The 13,772-nt window shown below is 50.9% G+C and overlaps 5 protein-coding genes; 3 read left to right on the top strand and 2 right to left on the bottom strand.

Moving 5' to 3' along the window:
• Window positions 1-616: 616 nt before the first annotated feature.
• Window positions 617-2,376, top strand: FFUJ_03859 (uncharacterized protein; the record flags this gene model as incomplete). XM_023572922.1 has 3 exons in its annotated part: window positions 617-643; window positions 1,090-2,019; window positions 2,071-2,376. 3 exons carry the CDS (start codon window positions 617-619, stop codon window positions 2,374-2,376), a joined length of 1,263 nt encoding a protein of 420 aa, XP_023426961.1.
• A 483-nt stretch (window positions 2,377-2,859) lies between these two features.
• FFUJ_03860 (related to pre-mRNA 3`-end processing factor CF II) lies at window positions 2,860-7,327 on the bottom strand (the record flags this gene model as incomplete). XM_023572921.1 has 5 exons in its annotated part: window positions 2,860-3,215; window positions 3,387-4,626; window positions 4,671-4,844; window positions 4,891-5,204; window positions 5,251-7,327. The coding sequence occupies 5 exons, from the start codon at window positions 7,325-7,327 to the stop codon at window positions 2,860-2,862; spliced, it is 4,161 nt and encodes a 1,386-aa protein (XP_023426960.1).
• Window positions 7,328-7,869: 542 nt separating this feature from the next.
• FFUJ_03861 (probable lysosomal cobalamin transporter) lies at window positions 7,870-9,657 on the top strand (the record flags this gene model as incomplete). The annotated part of the gene is made up of 1 exon (XM_023572920.1): window positions 7,870-9,657. One exon carries the CDS (start codon window positions 7,870-7,872, stop codon window positions 9,655-9,657), a length of 1,788 nt encoding a protein of 595 aa, XP_023426959.1.
• Window positions 9,658-9,825: 168 nt separating this feature from the next.
• On the bottom strand, window positions 9,826-10,925 carry FFUJ_03862 (uncharacterized protein; the record flags this gene model as incomplete). XM_023572919.1 has 2 exons in its annotated part: window positions 9,826-10,786; window positions 10,837-10,925. The coding sequence occupies 2 exons, from the start codon at window positions 10,923-10,925 to the stop codon at window positions 9,826-9,828; spliced, it is 1,050 nt and encodes a 349-aa protein (XP_023426958.1).
• Window positions 10,926-11,916: 991 nt separating this feature from the next.
• On the top strand, window positions 11,917-13,452 carry FFUJ_03863 (related to alpha-1,3-mannosyltransferases; the record flags this gene model as incomplete). The annotated part of the gene is made up of 1 exon (XM_023572917.1): window positions 11,917-13,452. The coding sequence occupies one exon, from the start codon at window positions 11,917-11,919 to the stop codon at window positions 13,450-13,452; it is 1,536 nt and encodes a 511-aa protein (XP_023426957.1).
• Window positions 13,453-13,772: the final 320 nt, after the last annotated feature.

The raw sequence follows: 13,772 nt of genomic DNA, 5'->3' as shown, positions 1-13,772 counted from the left end.
GAGACGGGAAGTGCCCCTCCCCGCTAATTGATGCGCTACCGTGCCCCCCCATGAGACTCTGAATGGGCGCATGATGGTTTGGAGGGGACGAGACCGCTCAGAGATCTACAACCCTACCCTACCTTACCTCACTTTCTTGCCTTGTACCTGCCGTACCTGTCCTGTACCTTACGTAGGTAGCTAAGAAGAAAAAAAAAAAGAGCTTTTCTCTCCTTGGGGTTCCCATGTCTTGAAAGGATTAGGCTGTGCGTGCTGTGCCTTCTGTTGTTGATAAATGAGCGGCATCTCCTCCCACCTTGTTTGTCCCGGTCCCTTGTCTCTTCTCCCCCAAACTCTGTCTCTTACACCGAAACACATTCAATCAGTCAATCACTTTGATACGTCGCATTTACTATCGAATCGATCCCGATAACAACCAGGCGAAATCGCATTACACTATTGACTAGAAGCCCAAATCGCAACCGTCATTTTTCTCGAATACGATCTGCTTGCAAGCGCACTCAATCACCATTGTCGTCCCGCCTCGGCCTCTCAACTCAACAGACCCGACGACTCTTTCGCAGGGGACTAAACAATTCCCCAGAACCCATTTCTTCCTTCCAGAGCAGTCGCCACAATGAAGGATTCAAGCGACAAGCAATGGGTAAGTTCTTGGACCCTTACCTGGGCTAGGATCCCTAGCTCGTGGATGTCAACGTCCATCATGCCCCAGTCTTTTCCTCTTCCGTTTCTTGGTCAGGGCCCATCACGTTCTGTCCGCTTCTCCCCAACGTCATCCCAAGCCTGCCAATGATGGAACAACGTCAGGGCCCCAGCGAGGACCCTTTATCGCTGTATTTGTTGCGTCAATGCAGATCCCTGCATCGGGCTCCGAATTGACGTTGCTTGGCTGTTTTCTTGGTGTTTGCCAAGTAGACGACTAAGTAACTTTATTCCTACGTAGCTGTACCACAGCCCGCTGTCCACGCAAGCCTGATGACGTTCTAAAGGCAGACCACTTACATAGACACAATATCTTCGCGCAATCACTCACTTTAACCTTTTATTTCCCATTCTCTTCATCGCAAACATTCTGACTCAATTGCATAGGCCAAGGCTTACATTCTTGACCCATTGAACGATATTGAACCAAATCAAGACACCGGTATCGGCGCATCTCACAATCTTGCTGCTCAACTTCGAAACATTTCTCTCGAAGGCCCAAGTTCAAACGCAAACTCAAACTCAAACAGAGACCGTTCTCCCGAGAGAAGGCACAGGCACAAATCAAGTCATTCGAGCCACAGACATCGCCAAGGCAGCTATCCTACTCCGCCAACATCTGCCAGCCCAACTCGCGACAGCTTTCATTCCTCGAACCCTTTCTCCGACGCTGCAGCTGCGCGTCGTCAATCTTCAGCTCCATCAGTGACTGTATCCCCCCCGGATTCTCCCCCAGGTCCATCCGATACTCGCCGTGACCCATTCACGTCCTCTGTCAATCGGTCAGCCAGTGCTAGAGTTCCGCCTCCGCGTAATCGCCCTCAAGCTTCACACAATCGCAGCTTCAGTGCCAGCAACTGTGGAGTTTCACGCCAGCGCTCACTGATCCAACGATACCCAGGCGACATGTCTCACCGACCTCTCGACATCCTTAGAAAGGAGGCTCGCGCAGCCGATCGCGCCCCCCATCTTCGTCGCAAGCAAATGCCCATGACAGACACTATTGATGCTCTGGACACCATTGGCGGGATGTATCATCATGGCGGCCCGTATGACGCCACTCTGGCAAGCCGCAACCGCAACAAGATGTACTCGCCCGTTGCTGCTGTTGAAGACTCGAACCGAGAAGCTCTTCGCGCTACTCCCAGAGAAAACATTCAAGATGCTCTGCTCAAAAAGATGCCGCTCCAAGGCACTGCTGATATTCCTAGCGGCGAACGGGACATGAGCGGTAACACCATAAATTACGAAGAGGGTGCTGATCTCATGAGAGAGCCTGACGCTGTTGGTGGCGCATACAAGCGTTGGGATGGCATTGTAAGTGACATTTCTATGATGCGATCATTGAACAGTTGCTAACCTGAACAGCAATACCACCCTGATGACCTCAAGGGCAAGGGCGAACCCTCTTACACATATGAGAAGGACCTCAAGGAACAAAAGCGTTTCCACCGAGGTGAACCCGTCGAGTACGAGCTCTCATCAAACATGCGAGGCAGCAAACGCCCACCTTTCAGCCACAACCGAAGCTTCAGCGAGAATCCACGAACAACACCCGAATTCTCAAACGGCACTGATATTCGGCGCCACAACTCCACAGGCAAGCACCGCCTGAGCGACGGTATCCGACGACGTTTTGGCAGCATGCGACGCAAGAAGGTAGAGGTCGAGTAAATACCTCCAACTTTGTGATATTGTTTTCTTGTGATTATAGCTTGGATTGATACTGGCGTTTTCTTTCTGGGATTTATATATACGGGAGGAGGCTTGGGCGAGTAGTGACGATAAAGATTAGTCAAGACTTGATGAGACAGGCGCTATAGGATATATGCTTTGGTTATGGCCTGTTCAGATTTATGGAAGAAACAGACTCAGACTTGGGAAAACAAAAGTCGTTTACTACTCATTTTCTTTTTTCTTTACTCTTTTCTTTGGACTTGTAGATGGGTCTCAGCATGTATACAGCTGTGTTTCTACCACTCCTTGAAAAGACACTTTTGACATTTACGCACGATTATTTGTGAAGATGCCAGTGAGAATCTGTATCGACCGTGATATTCAGTTCCAATTTCATTGCTTGGAAAGTTATCCTTGCAATACGGTGCATGCATTTAAGCTATATATTAACCAGCCACTTATGACTCTTGTCCAAGATATCTAGAAATACGACAATCCACTCCAACCCAAAACACCTTCAAGCTCCTCCCTCAACTCCCCAACACCATCATATCCTCCCTTACCCGCAATCTCCGCCCTCTTCGCAGCACTAAGCTCCGCCCACCTCGCCAGAACAGCACCGTCTACAATCGCCCTTCCACCAGCTGCTTCTACGCCTACAGGTCGTATACCATCTGGTAATCGATGCGCTTTGGCGTTCAATCCGCCGTGCGGTGTGAGTGCGGGGAGGAGCTGGTTTGTTACGGAGAGGAGACGACGGTATGTTGTCTCCGGGAGGGGGACGAGTGTTGATAGGTGGCCGGATGAAGAGGCGAGGAGGAGGATGTGTGGAGGATCTTGGGGGGAGGGGTGGGAGGGTGGTAGGGTTCGTGGGAGGAGGAGTGTTGTTGAGGGGGGGTTGGGGGAGACGGAGAATGAGGTTCTATGGAGGAGGAGATGGCCCTGAAGAGATTTAGGATCTGTAGGTTGTTAGTACTTAATCAGTCTATGTGAAGGGGAGAACTTACGCTCGGGGTTGAAGTCGAGAATATGTAAATCACCATCCGCATCTGCCGCAACAATAGCCAGATCTTCACCGTCCGGCAGGAAATCGGCAACCAGAACCGGTAACCGGCCATGGCTCTTACCCAAGACCTTGAAAGTATACGGCTCCTCCGTATATCCCGCAAACCAAACCCCCTTGAACACATCAGCCATCAGACACAACCCCGTGCGCGGCAGTTCCCTCGCAGTAGATACATGACAGCTCATGTCGAGGAACGCAACAGGCAAAAGGGACCCGTCCTCCTTCAGACCGCGGACCATGCACTTTTGCCCCTGCGCGACGAGCATGAGGCCTTGGGTGCCGATCTCCGAAATGGCTGTTACGCCGCCGCGGGGAATGTCTTCGCGCGCGATGGCTTTGAGACGCTTGTTGGTTTCTGGTCTGCCGGGCTCGGGGATGACGGTCACGATGTCGAAGACGTGGACGCGCCCGCGGATGGGGAGGTCTTCACCCTTTGAGACGGCTGTGCCGACCGTGACGAGGAAGCGGCGCTCTTTTGTATCTTCTGAGACTTCGAGGTGTAGTGTTTTCATGCACTCGATGGATTCGCAGGATTCAAGTTCGACTTCGTGGATAACGGTCCAACTGACTGGGCTGATGAGCTTGAGAACGCCATGGGGCATGGTTGGTGGGAAAGTGAGTGTTTCCTTGGCCCATTCTTTGTGATAGTCGTCGTCTTTGGGGAGTTCGAAGGGTTCGCTTATCATACAGCCTGCGATGTATGCGCCTGTTGGTTGGTGATATGCGATGCCGCGAACATCAGCGCCCAGAGGGACTTTCTTTACTGAGATACCAAGCTCGGTGAAGTTGGTGTCCGGTGGGAGTTGGGTCACTCGAGCGATGCCCTTGTTATCGGCGTAGATGAAACCGCGATCACAACCTTCTGTGTGGAATGTGCTCATACCGCGGACGCCGATGCCTTGAAGACCAATGACACGGGGGATGCTCTTGCTGGACTTTATGACGAAACTTGGTGAAGGGCCGGGAAGGAAAACGGTGCTGTAGCCATTGATGTTTGCGCATGGTCGGAGAGGGACGAAGCGTGATTGTTCGACGTCGTCCTGCTCTGTCTCCACGGGGATAGTGGCCAATGTTGTGTTGGAAGTCTTCTTGAAGGTGAGAGTGGTGGAGAGACTGGTTTCGCCTTCTCGTATATGGCGAACAGGTTCATAGATTGTGAGATCGTCGGTTTGGTTGCGGAGCTGGTCATGTTAGAGAAGTTCAGTGAGGGCAAGGAAGAACTCACGATGAGGTATGGCGATTGAGATGTGGTGTCGCCGAGGTCAGCGACAAGAATCTCGCGGAGGTTCTCTTTTGCTAGACCACGTCGCAATGTGTAGTCTGCTGAAAGGTGAGGGGGTACATAACAGAGACCTTCGGCAACGTAAACGGGCTTGGAGAGGTCGGGGAGCGCGTAGACCTGTTCCATTAGTAGCTGATCTTCGAGAAACAGGACTGAAACTTACATGTAGTGCACCAGTTGAACTGAGCAAGAACATCATGATCTTCTCAGTCTCCGCACCCTTGTCGCCGGCACTCGGTTGGAAAGCACCCTTTGTATCCGCATACAGACATCCAGAGTGCCACTTTGTGTTCTGCAGAGTAGCATCCATCTTTTCCACTTCCTCCAGCTCATTGTTGCTGTCGATCTGTGCCAACATAAGACTGCTGTCGTCGCGGATGAGTAGGAGGTAAGGATCAGCAATGCTGGCGCTGGTGACTCGAGGTTCAGCACCGGTTTCTTCATCGAGCATCGGCAGGATCTGAGTGAGGCCGAGATCTAGAATTGTCAGTACGTGTGAATGTGATCCAAGCAAGCAACTCACCTCCATCATAAGATCGAACCTCGGACTTGAGGACTTGGATGATTCTCATCTGCTTCCCCATCGTTCCAGCTTCAACGGTAAATCCAGCCGCTGGGTCAAACTCAGTGTCCTTGAGCGTCTCGAATCCCGCGCCCGTAAGAGCATACACATCTGATGTCTCATAACCGTCGAGATCGACCTTAGCCACGATCATGTACTTGTCATGCTGTCCAAATGTTTCGTACTCGTTACCTACGCCGACATTTCCACCGAGAGCCTTGGGCATTGGCTTCTTGACAGACATGGTCCAGAAACCCCTTGCTTCGGGGAATTCGAACCTTCCAATGATCTTGGGCTGGATGTTGCGGTTGAGAAGGGCCAGTGAGCCGGCTTTTCCGCGTCCGACAACACATGCAAGATGAAGATCCGAAACGACGCCTTCTGACAGAGTCGCTTCTTCACTATCAGGATGGAGCGATATCTTGCCAGCTGTCAAGTCCTTGATCGGGGCGATGCTGAGCAGGGTATCGTGAATGCGGAAGCTCAACTCGCCCGCCTTACCTCCACCATTGAGAGCCTGAGCCGGTTTCGCGACTGCAGACTCGGTGCCGTACAAATCGTCGTCCTCGTCGTCTTCATCCTCGAGATCCAGATCATCCATTTCTAGCCCAATCTCCGCGTCGATGAGTCTCGGTTTTCGTCTCTTCTCTTGTCCCATCTTTCTCGTCCAGCCCAACACCACAGAATCGCCAACTTCACTACCCACGAAGTACGCATTCTTGCCAAGTTTTGACGCTGTCGATGCCCGGCTCTTGATCAGATTGCCGCCATTCTCATCTGCGACCATCCTGACAGTAAGACCAGAGACTGTTCTGCCATCGATCTGGAACGTGACTATTCCAATGCGACCATCGTTGAGAACGAGCAAGAGCTCGCCATTCTCAATTGACAGTGTCTCAATGACACAGTGCTCCAATCGTAGGTTAAGATCCGCCTGATCTGTCAAGCTGAACGAGGTAATCTGTCGAGCCATTGAGTTCACCGCCACACCGTTGGACTTGCCAGACTGATCCACATGAATCAGCTCATTCTCTCCTATCAACAATGAACCGCCAACAGGCGCTGGTAACGGGATAATCTTGAATAAATCTCGAGGAAGGTCGGTAACTGAAAGAATGGTCGTCGAAGCACGCTGCTGTAAATCCAACGTAAAGACCTTGTATGTAAGATGATCTCTCTGACCAAGGGAATGCGCTCGCTCTTGGCTAGACGAAAGGATACCAAAGGTTGGTTCTCTATACTCATGCAGAAAAGCGAAGTGCACGGGATGAAGCAGACTGGGATCAAGCAGCGGAAGACGGAGGACAAAAGATGGTGTATACGCTGGTTCTAATGTGTCGCTATCTCCATTGGCGACTGTAGTAGACTCCTTGACGGGTCGTGGCCCATCGAGATCCTCATCCCAATCATCCATCTCCAAGTCTTCTTCCGCTTGTCTGAATGGTAGGATCGCGAGGTTGCGTGAGCCGAACTGGAAGGCAGCGCAGCGACTGCCGGGATCAGTTTCGAGGTAATTGGTATATTCGTCGAAAGAAACCTCCCACGGCGCGCCGTGTAACTCTTCTTTCTCGTAGTAGTGGATGGAGATGGTCTCGAGGTTGCTCTTCTCAGGATCCCATACCGCCATACATAGTTTCGCAGCTTTGTATGCTATCAAGAGAGCTTCACCTCCACATTTTGAATGCTTCGTCTTGACCTTGGCCAAACCCGTCACGGTACCGGAAAGTGGAAGCTCCGCAACAAGAACTAGCTTTGTGAGGTTCGTGCGATCGGTTCGAACAAGCATTGTCTCACCGCCAAGAAACGAAGACTCGAGCCCATCGTCGTCGTTCGCGCGGTGGTCAAATTCGGGTTCAGGCTTTGCTGTCTGGGCAGGTTGGTTCTCGGGATCGAACTCGGCGGAGATGGCCTTTGTTGTAAAGATTTGTAGCAGGGAACCTTTTGCGACAACGAGATTGGTAGCTGTTGCTGAAGTGAGAGAGATAGTCAAGGAGTGTGTGACGGCTGAGGGAGCCGCAAGCTCGGTGTAGGCCTGCATTTCAGCGAGACCATTCTTTTGTGACCGAGAAATTGGCTGCTTTGCTGTGTTCGTTCAGGTCGTTCGCGATGTTGCTTTATTGAATGTTTGGCCCAAAAGAGTAGAGCTCAAAGCTCCCAGCGGAAAATTGGCCTCCGTCTTCCGGATCACCCTGGCCAATCGATAACGGTTAGTCGATGCTCCAGGGGTGAGGCAGAAGCATCTCCACTTAGCACAAACGCTAGCGTATACATTGCGTCACGAAAACACCAGCAGCTTCAAGCTTGAGCTTGACCATTTCTGATCGAAGCCACTGAATCTTGTTTTCCTGCGAAACTTCCCTCTCTCTGATTGATCAAAGTTAATCACGCTGCTACACAGATCGACTCGTTAGCGACGTCACCCTTGGTTTGGGATCGATTGATCTCCCTTCAAAATCCCCGAGATCTGCTACTTTAAAAAGAAAAACATCCCCCAGCCACGTCGCGACCCGATCTAGCGGACTCATTTCGACTTGCTTGTTGATCATCATTTGCAACAACAGTCTCTCAAATTAATCCAAAATGGCCCACGCAGGCCTCGTCCAGACCAGTTTGATCTGGGTCGCTTATGCTGTTGCTGTCGTTCTCTGTTTCGCAGCTGCTATCATCACAACATTTACCTGGCAAACACCCCGCGAACGTTCCGCCGTCGTCAGCATCGTCGCCATCGTTAGCTTGACTTCTCTACTCGCTACGGTTCTACTACTCCCTGTCGATATCGCTCTTGTCTCTGCGACTGCCTCTGCAACACTGGGTGCGAAGAAGGACTGGGCTACTCCCGAACGCATCGACAGTATCCTCTACACTCTCAAGGTCGTCTACTACAGCTTGTACAGCTTTGATGCTCTCCTCTGTTTGATCGTTATCCCCTTCGCCTACTTCTGGCATGAGGAATACGATGAAATTGAGGTTGAGGAGGAGGGCCGAACCTTGAGCAGCCGCTTCTTGGCCGCTGCCAAGTACACACTCTTCTTTGTCGCATTCGTCGTCGTTCTGTTCTTACTCGGTTTCTTCGTCCCTGCCGCTGGCGACAGCTCTGAGTCGCACTGGGATCTTGACTATTTCAAGAAGCTCGTTGCTCAGAACCATGGCGAAAAGGCGCTCACCTTTGCACTGGGTCTTCTGCTCACTCTCGGCACACTGCTCTACGTCGTTTACACCGGCGCTGGCCTTGCCCTTCTCCCCATCTCGTTCATCAAGGCAGCTCCTTCAATCTCGGGCCCTCAGCTTCATCAGAATACTGCTTCTCAGCTCGAACAGAACCGCGAACGCCAGCGACAGATCGAGATGCGCAATGCTGGTCGACAAGAGGGCATGTCTCGAAAGGACCAGCGAGAGCTCGATGCTCTTGTTAGAGAGGAACAAACACTTGTCCGACGCGAAAGACTTGCCGCCGAGGCTCAGGGCGAAGGTCGCAGCAGAATCTACCAAGCCTGGCTCAAAGTTTGTGCCGTCTTCCGCCCCATCAAGCTTCTCGGTGGAATCTTCCTCCTCCTTCTGTCTCTCGTCATCTTCGTATCAATGCTCATCACTGGCATTGACAAGGCCAAGAACTCGGTTTGCAAGGAAAGGTGCGGTTACATCCTTGGCCAGATCCACGTGTTCCAACCTATGAACTTCATCTTCGTCAAGTCCGCCAAGGCCTTCCCCGTCGACTACATCCTCATGGCTCTTCTGGTGCTCTTCTTCTTCAGCAGCTCCATCTCTGGCATTGCCACCGTGGGCATTCGCTTCCTCTGGGTCCGCATCTTCCAGATCCGCAAGGGTAGAACTGCTCCCCAGGCCCTCCTCATTGCGACTGTCATGTTGGGTCTGGTAATCTTGGCCACCAACTACGGTATCGCTATGTTGGTTGCTCCTCAGTACTCTACCTACGGCACCCAGACATTCTGCGCCAACGAGCCTAAGCATCCTGGAGAGCAGCCAGACTGCCGAAACCACAAGGACATGATTCACGCCTGCTCCGAAGCACTAAAGTACGAGCATGCCAAAGACGTCTGCACACCATCGGTCATGTCGACGTTCCTCAACCGCATCACAATCACATGGCCCTTCTTCGGTCTTATCGACTTCTGGGCCCAATTCGCCTTCCTCGGTGTTTTCCTCATCGTCTTCGTCACAGCTCTCTTCCGCACCCCCAAGCTCAACCTCTCTCAGTTCGACGAAGAAGCCGAGGCTGACGAGGAAGAGAGTCTCCTCGCTTCAACTGGCCGACGATTTGGCGCGACATGGCAGGATGTACGAGGCAAGCCTAGCAGCTCAGGAAACGAGTCTGCCACCAACGGCAACGGTTCCCAATCTGCTGCTTGAAGTTCACGCATAAAATAGTATGAGTTAGTTCAGATTGATGCAGGCATCTTTTTATTTGGCACGGCAATACGGTGGCTCGGAGTTTAGTTTCGCAATATTTGGGTATCTGTTTATAGCACGCAAGGAATGGCAAATGGTAGTGAAGTCTCGCTTGAAATTGAAATGGTTTTATGCTCCTAGCGCTATCTTCTTCTTCTTTTCCTTCTCCTTCTTATCCTTGGTGAACTGTACAGCTTTGTGACTCCTCTCGTCGAACCCAGCTTGTGGTCCCCGATGCATCTCGTACCAACATCGCGTACAGTAAACGTCATCGTCGCACCCTGGACATCGCACCGTTGCGTCTTCCAAACAAACGGTACACCAGCTCTCCACATCGTCGTCGGTGTAGTTCGTCCGTGAAGTTAGACGATTCACCGGTTGGCCCGATGGTTTAGATGTTGGTACGGACGGAAGGGCGAGGGAATCTTGATCGGGGGATGGTGCGCGTAGAGCAGCGAGACGGGCGGTTATATCATCTATGTCTGCACTCCCAGCCCGATTTGAAGAAGGGATGCCGGCGAGGTCGGAGGGAACGTCTGGAAGAGCGATATCCTCTGCTTTAGAAGTAGTTTGTTCCGGTTCGGACTCAGACTCTGGGTCGGGAGTCTTGGCTTTTGTGAGGGCAGCTTCGACTTCTGCCTCGTCGCGGAAGCGGGCGATGACTTCATCGACATCTTTGTTCATAGCTTCTCCATCTGAATCATCCGAGTCCTCATTCTTTTTATCCTTTTCGTCTTCTGTGTCTTTTGGTATTGAGTCTGCGAGCTGTTCTAGAAGTGCTTTGACCTGTGCGTCGTCTGGTTCAGGATTAAAGCCTTCTTCAGGTTGCACGTCGCCTAGTAGCTCTTCCAGAGTCTGATCGTCTGTTTGGAAGATGGAGTCGTCTTCTTCATCTTCGAGTTTGGGAGATTCCTTCTTTGGAGTATTTTCTGGCTGGGGTGTTGGCTTTGATGGCGGTTGGGTTGTCTTTGGTGCTGTCGCTGGTGCTGGTGAAGGTTCATCGCCACGGTCTCGTAGGGACTTGAGACGAGCGGCTAGTGTATCATCTCGAGTTGGCGCCTTTTTGCGCTCAATGAGATCAACTTTGATGCTACGGCCATATTAGCTAGCAGATCTGACTGAGGTCTGTAGGCGATGTACTCTGTTGATACTGGCTTGTCTTGACCTGCGCTGTTGCCTCTAAGGGCGTTTAGACGATCAAGCAGGGACTTGTCGAGATCTTTAGACATAGCTTGCAAGTTCAGTAGGGTTGTGAGGGTGAGTCTATATGATGAGCGAGGTTGTAGATGAGATGTTATGATGAAGCGAAGTGAGCTTCAGATGAGGATGGCGGGGGCGGGGTTGTTTGTGCCCAGGCTTGGCTGAGGAGTCAATTTGAGGCTCAAACTCTGGGCGTTATTCAATGACCATACACGTCACGATCTCTTTATTAAGCGAAAAGAGCGGACTTGATCAAACATTCAGCCTTACCGCTTACCTTGGTGTCATAGAAGGACGGCATTCAGCTTGACATGGTGCATGTGCGCGACCATGCGACAAACATCCTTGCTCTCCACTGCAAACATCACATCACATCATATCATATCCAGACAATGCATTTCCATTGTTGAAGTGTCGCAATGAGGCAAGAGAATACTGCACAGTTGATTTTGTTCCCTGCAGCGCCAATTGCAATGTCATAGACCTTGTATTGGGTTCCAGTCACTTCAGGAATGGAGTTCATCCTGAAGGATCAATACGAGATGGCTTAGATGAAGATCACCCGTTCACTGACGACATACCTACGACCGATCAACTGACAAGACAAGTGAATGCCTCAACTATTTTCAACTTATCGTCATGAAACATCATGGCCTTGATATTATATTCAACTGCCGATACCCCTAATCTAATCGTTATCTAAACGCACTTCGACATGCACACGCGTCGCAGCCAAGACTTACGCATGCTCGGAACGTGGGCGGCGCCAAAGTTTAAGCCTCTGCCGTGCATGCATCAGCTATTTTTGCCCATCAGTAGTGATTCAGTGCCTTGAATTAGCGGCCCTGCAAATGGGTCCATGCAGCTGAGAATGCAGAAATCCATGTCTCGGATCCCTTGGATTCAATAAGCGCTAGAGAATGTTGATTCCAAGGTGACGTGGAAACATAAACCAGCCAGTCTTCCTCTTTTCTTATCTTTTTATTTTGCTGTAATGTTGCTGCTATTCACTCCTTCACTATGCTTACTATGCCGTCGCTGCGTCTGAGCGCAAGGTCAATACAGATCACAGCTGCCATTGCGTCGATATGGCTCTTCGTCGGTGTTCTTTATCACTACCGCGATGTTTCTTTTTACACACCAAGTAATAATTTTCAGAGCACTACAAAACCAATTTCGAATTCGCGCGGTGTTGAATCGATAAAGCTTGGCGCACGATATTTTCTCGATTATCCCTTAAAGGACGAACCGAAGGCGATTTTTGGACAACTTGGACAACGGACGGAATTACTGCGATCTTGGATTGAGGAATTGGAAGGGCGAGACGACAGCCACGAGACAGCGGAACTTGTTGGACAAATTGTGGAAAAGCAGTTTCCATGGCTCAATTCGAAGCAGGGCGTTTCGCCGCCTCTCGCCGATATCTACGATCGTCTTGGTCTTTCGTACAAAAGCAAAAGTGTGAAGGGCGAGAAAGCACCAGCTGGAATCGTTATCCCCACAGGCGAAAAAACACTCAGATTCGCATGTCATCTCATCGCAGCATTGACGCGCGTCCACAAGACCACCCTACCAATTCAAGTTGTATACGCAGGAGATGATGATTTATCCGCCGCTGGACGACAAAAGATACAAGAAGCTGCCAATGGAGTCAAGATCGAAATGCTCGATGTTCTCACTGTTTTCGACGACAGTACATTGAAGCTTGCTGATGGAGGCTGGGCGATAAAACCGTTTGCTGCATTGGCGAGTCGCTTTGAGCAGGTCATTCTTCTCGACGCAGACGCAGTTTTCTTCCAAGATCCGCGACGTCTTCTTCGTCAAGATCGATTTAAAGAGACGGGTGTACTACTTTTTCATGATCGATTGCTGTGGAAGAATGGGTTTGCGGATCGTCAGGATTGGTGGCATGATCAGATCAAGCACCCCAGCCCAGAGACGGAAAAGTCGCTCGTTTGGACGGAGCGATACTCTGAAGAGGGTGATTCTGGTATTGTTGTCGTTGACAAGTCCAGACTTGACGTTCTGCTTGCTCTCCTCCATATTGGATGGCAGAACTCGGAGCGGGTGCGGAACGAAGTTACTTACAAGATCACATATGGCGATAAAGAGAGTTGGTGGATTGGTTTCGAAGCTACAGGATCTAAGTACGCCTTCTCACCTCATTACGGCGGTATCGTCGGATGGTTAGGACCCACGAAAGCCGAACTCGACGCAGCAAAGAAGGCAAAAGAAGAGAAGAAAAAGGTCGAGAAAAAGCGCGAAGACAAAGATGAAGTCCGCGTCTGCAGCTTCGTCATCGCACATGTCGACCAAAGCGAGAAACTCCTCTGGTACAACGGCGGCTTACTTAAGAACAAGGCCGTCAATCAAACAGAATTCGAAGTTCCGACGCATTGGATGATTGACCAAACGTGGCACAAGGGCGGAAGCAAGAAAGCAATGAGTTGCATGGTCGGCACGAAAGCGAGTGCTTTGACGATAGGGGAGAAGGATGTTTTAGCAAAGTCTATACAAGCAGCGAAGGACATGGATGAAAAGTTACATTTGGTCTGATAAGAACAGACTTGTATTATGTATGTATGTGTAATATAGAGCATTGGACAAGGAGAATGTTTTGTACAAGAACGGGAGTCGGAGGTCGGAGTCGCGAGATGATCGACGTGAAGGACTACGGTCCCATGCAATTCTGCAACGGATAATTCCTGAAACGCGTGTTCACGGTAAAAGACCGTTGAGAGATTCCGGACCCGGCCCATGTCTTCGGCGCCGTTTCATAGAGTTCGGGACCGTCTCACGCCACCGCGCGCCGGACATGTACGAATGTCCGTATAGAAGACCGTAAGACCGCGACGAAGAAAATGAGTATAAAAGGG

This window comes from Fusarium fujikuroi, chromosome FFUJ_chr02 (assembly GCF_900079805.1).
Source record: "Fusarium fujikuroi IMI 58289 draft genome, chromosome FFUJ_chr02".
Taxonomy (NCBI): Eukaryota; Fungi; Ascomycota; class Sordariomycetes; order Hypocreales; family Nectriaceae; genus Fusarium; species Fusarium fujikuroi.
The sequence above is the reverse complement of the archived record's forward strand: the minus strand, read 5'-3'. Positions and strand labels throughout refer to the sequence as shown.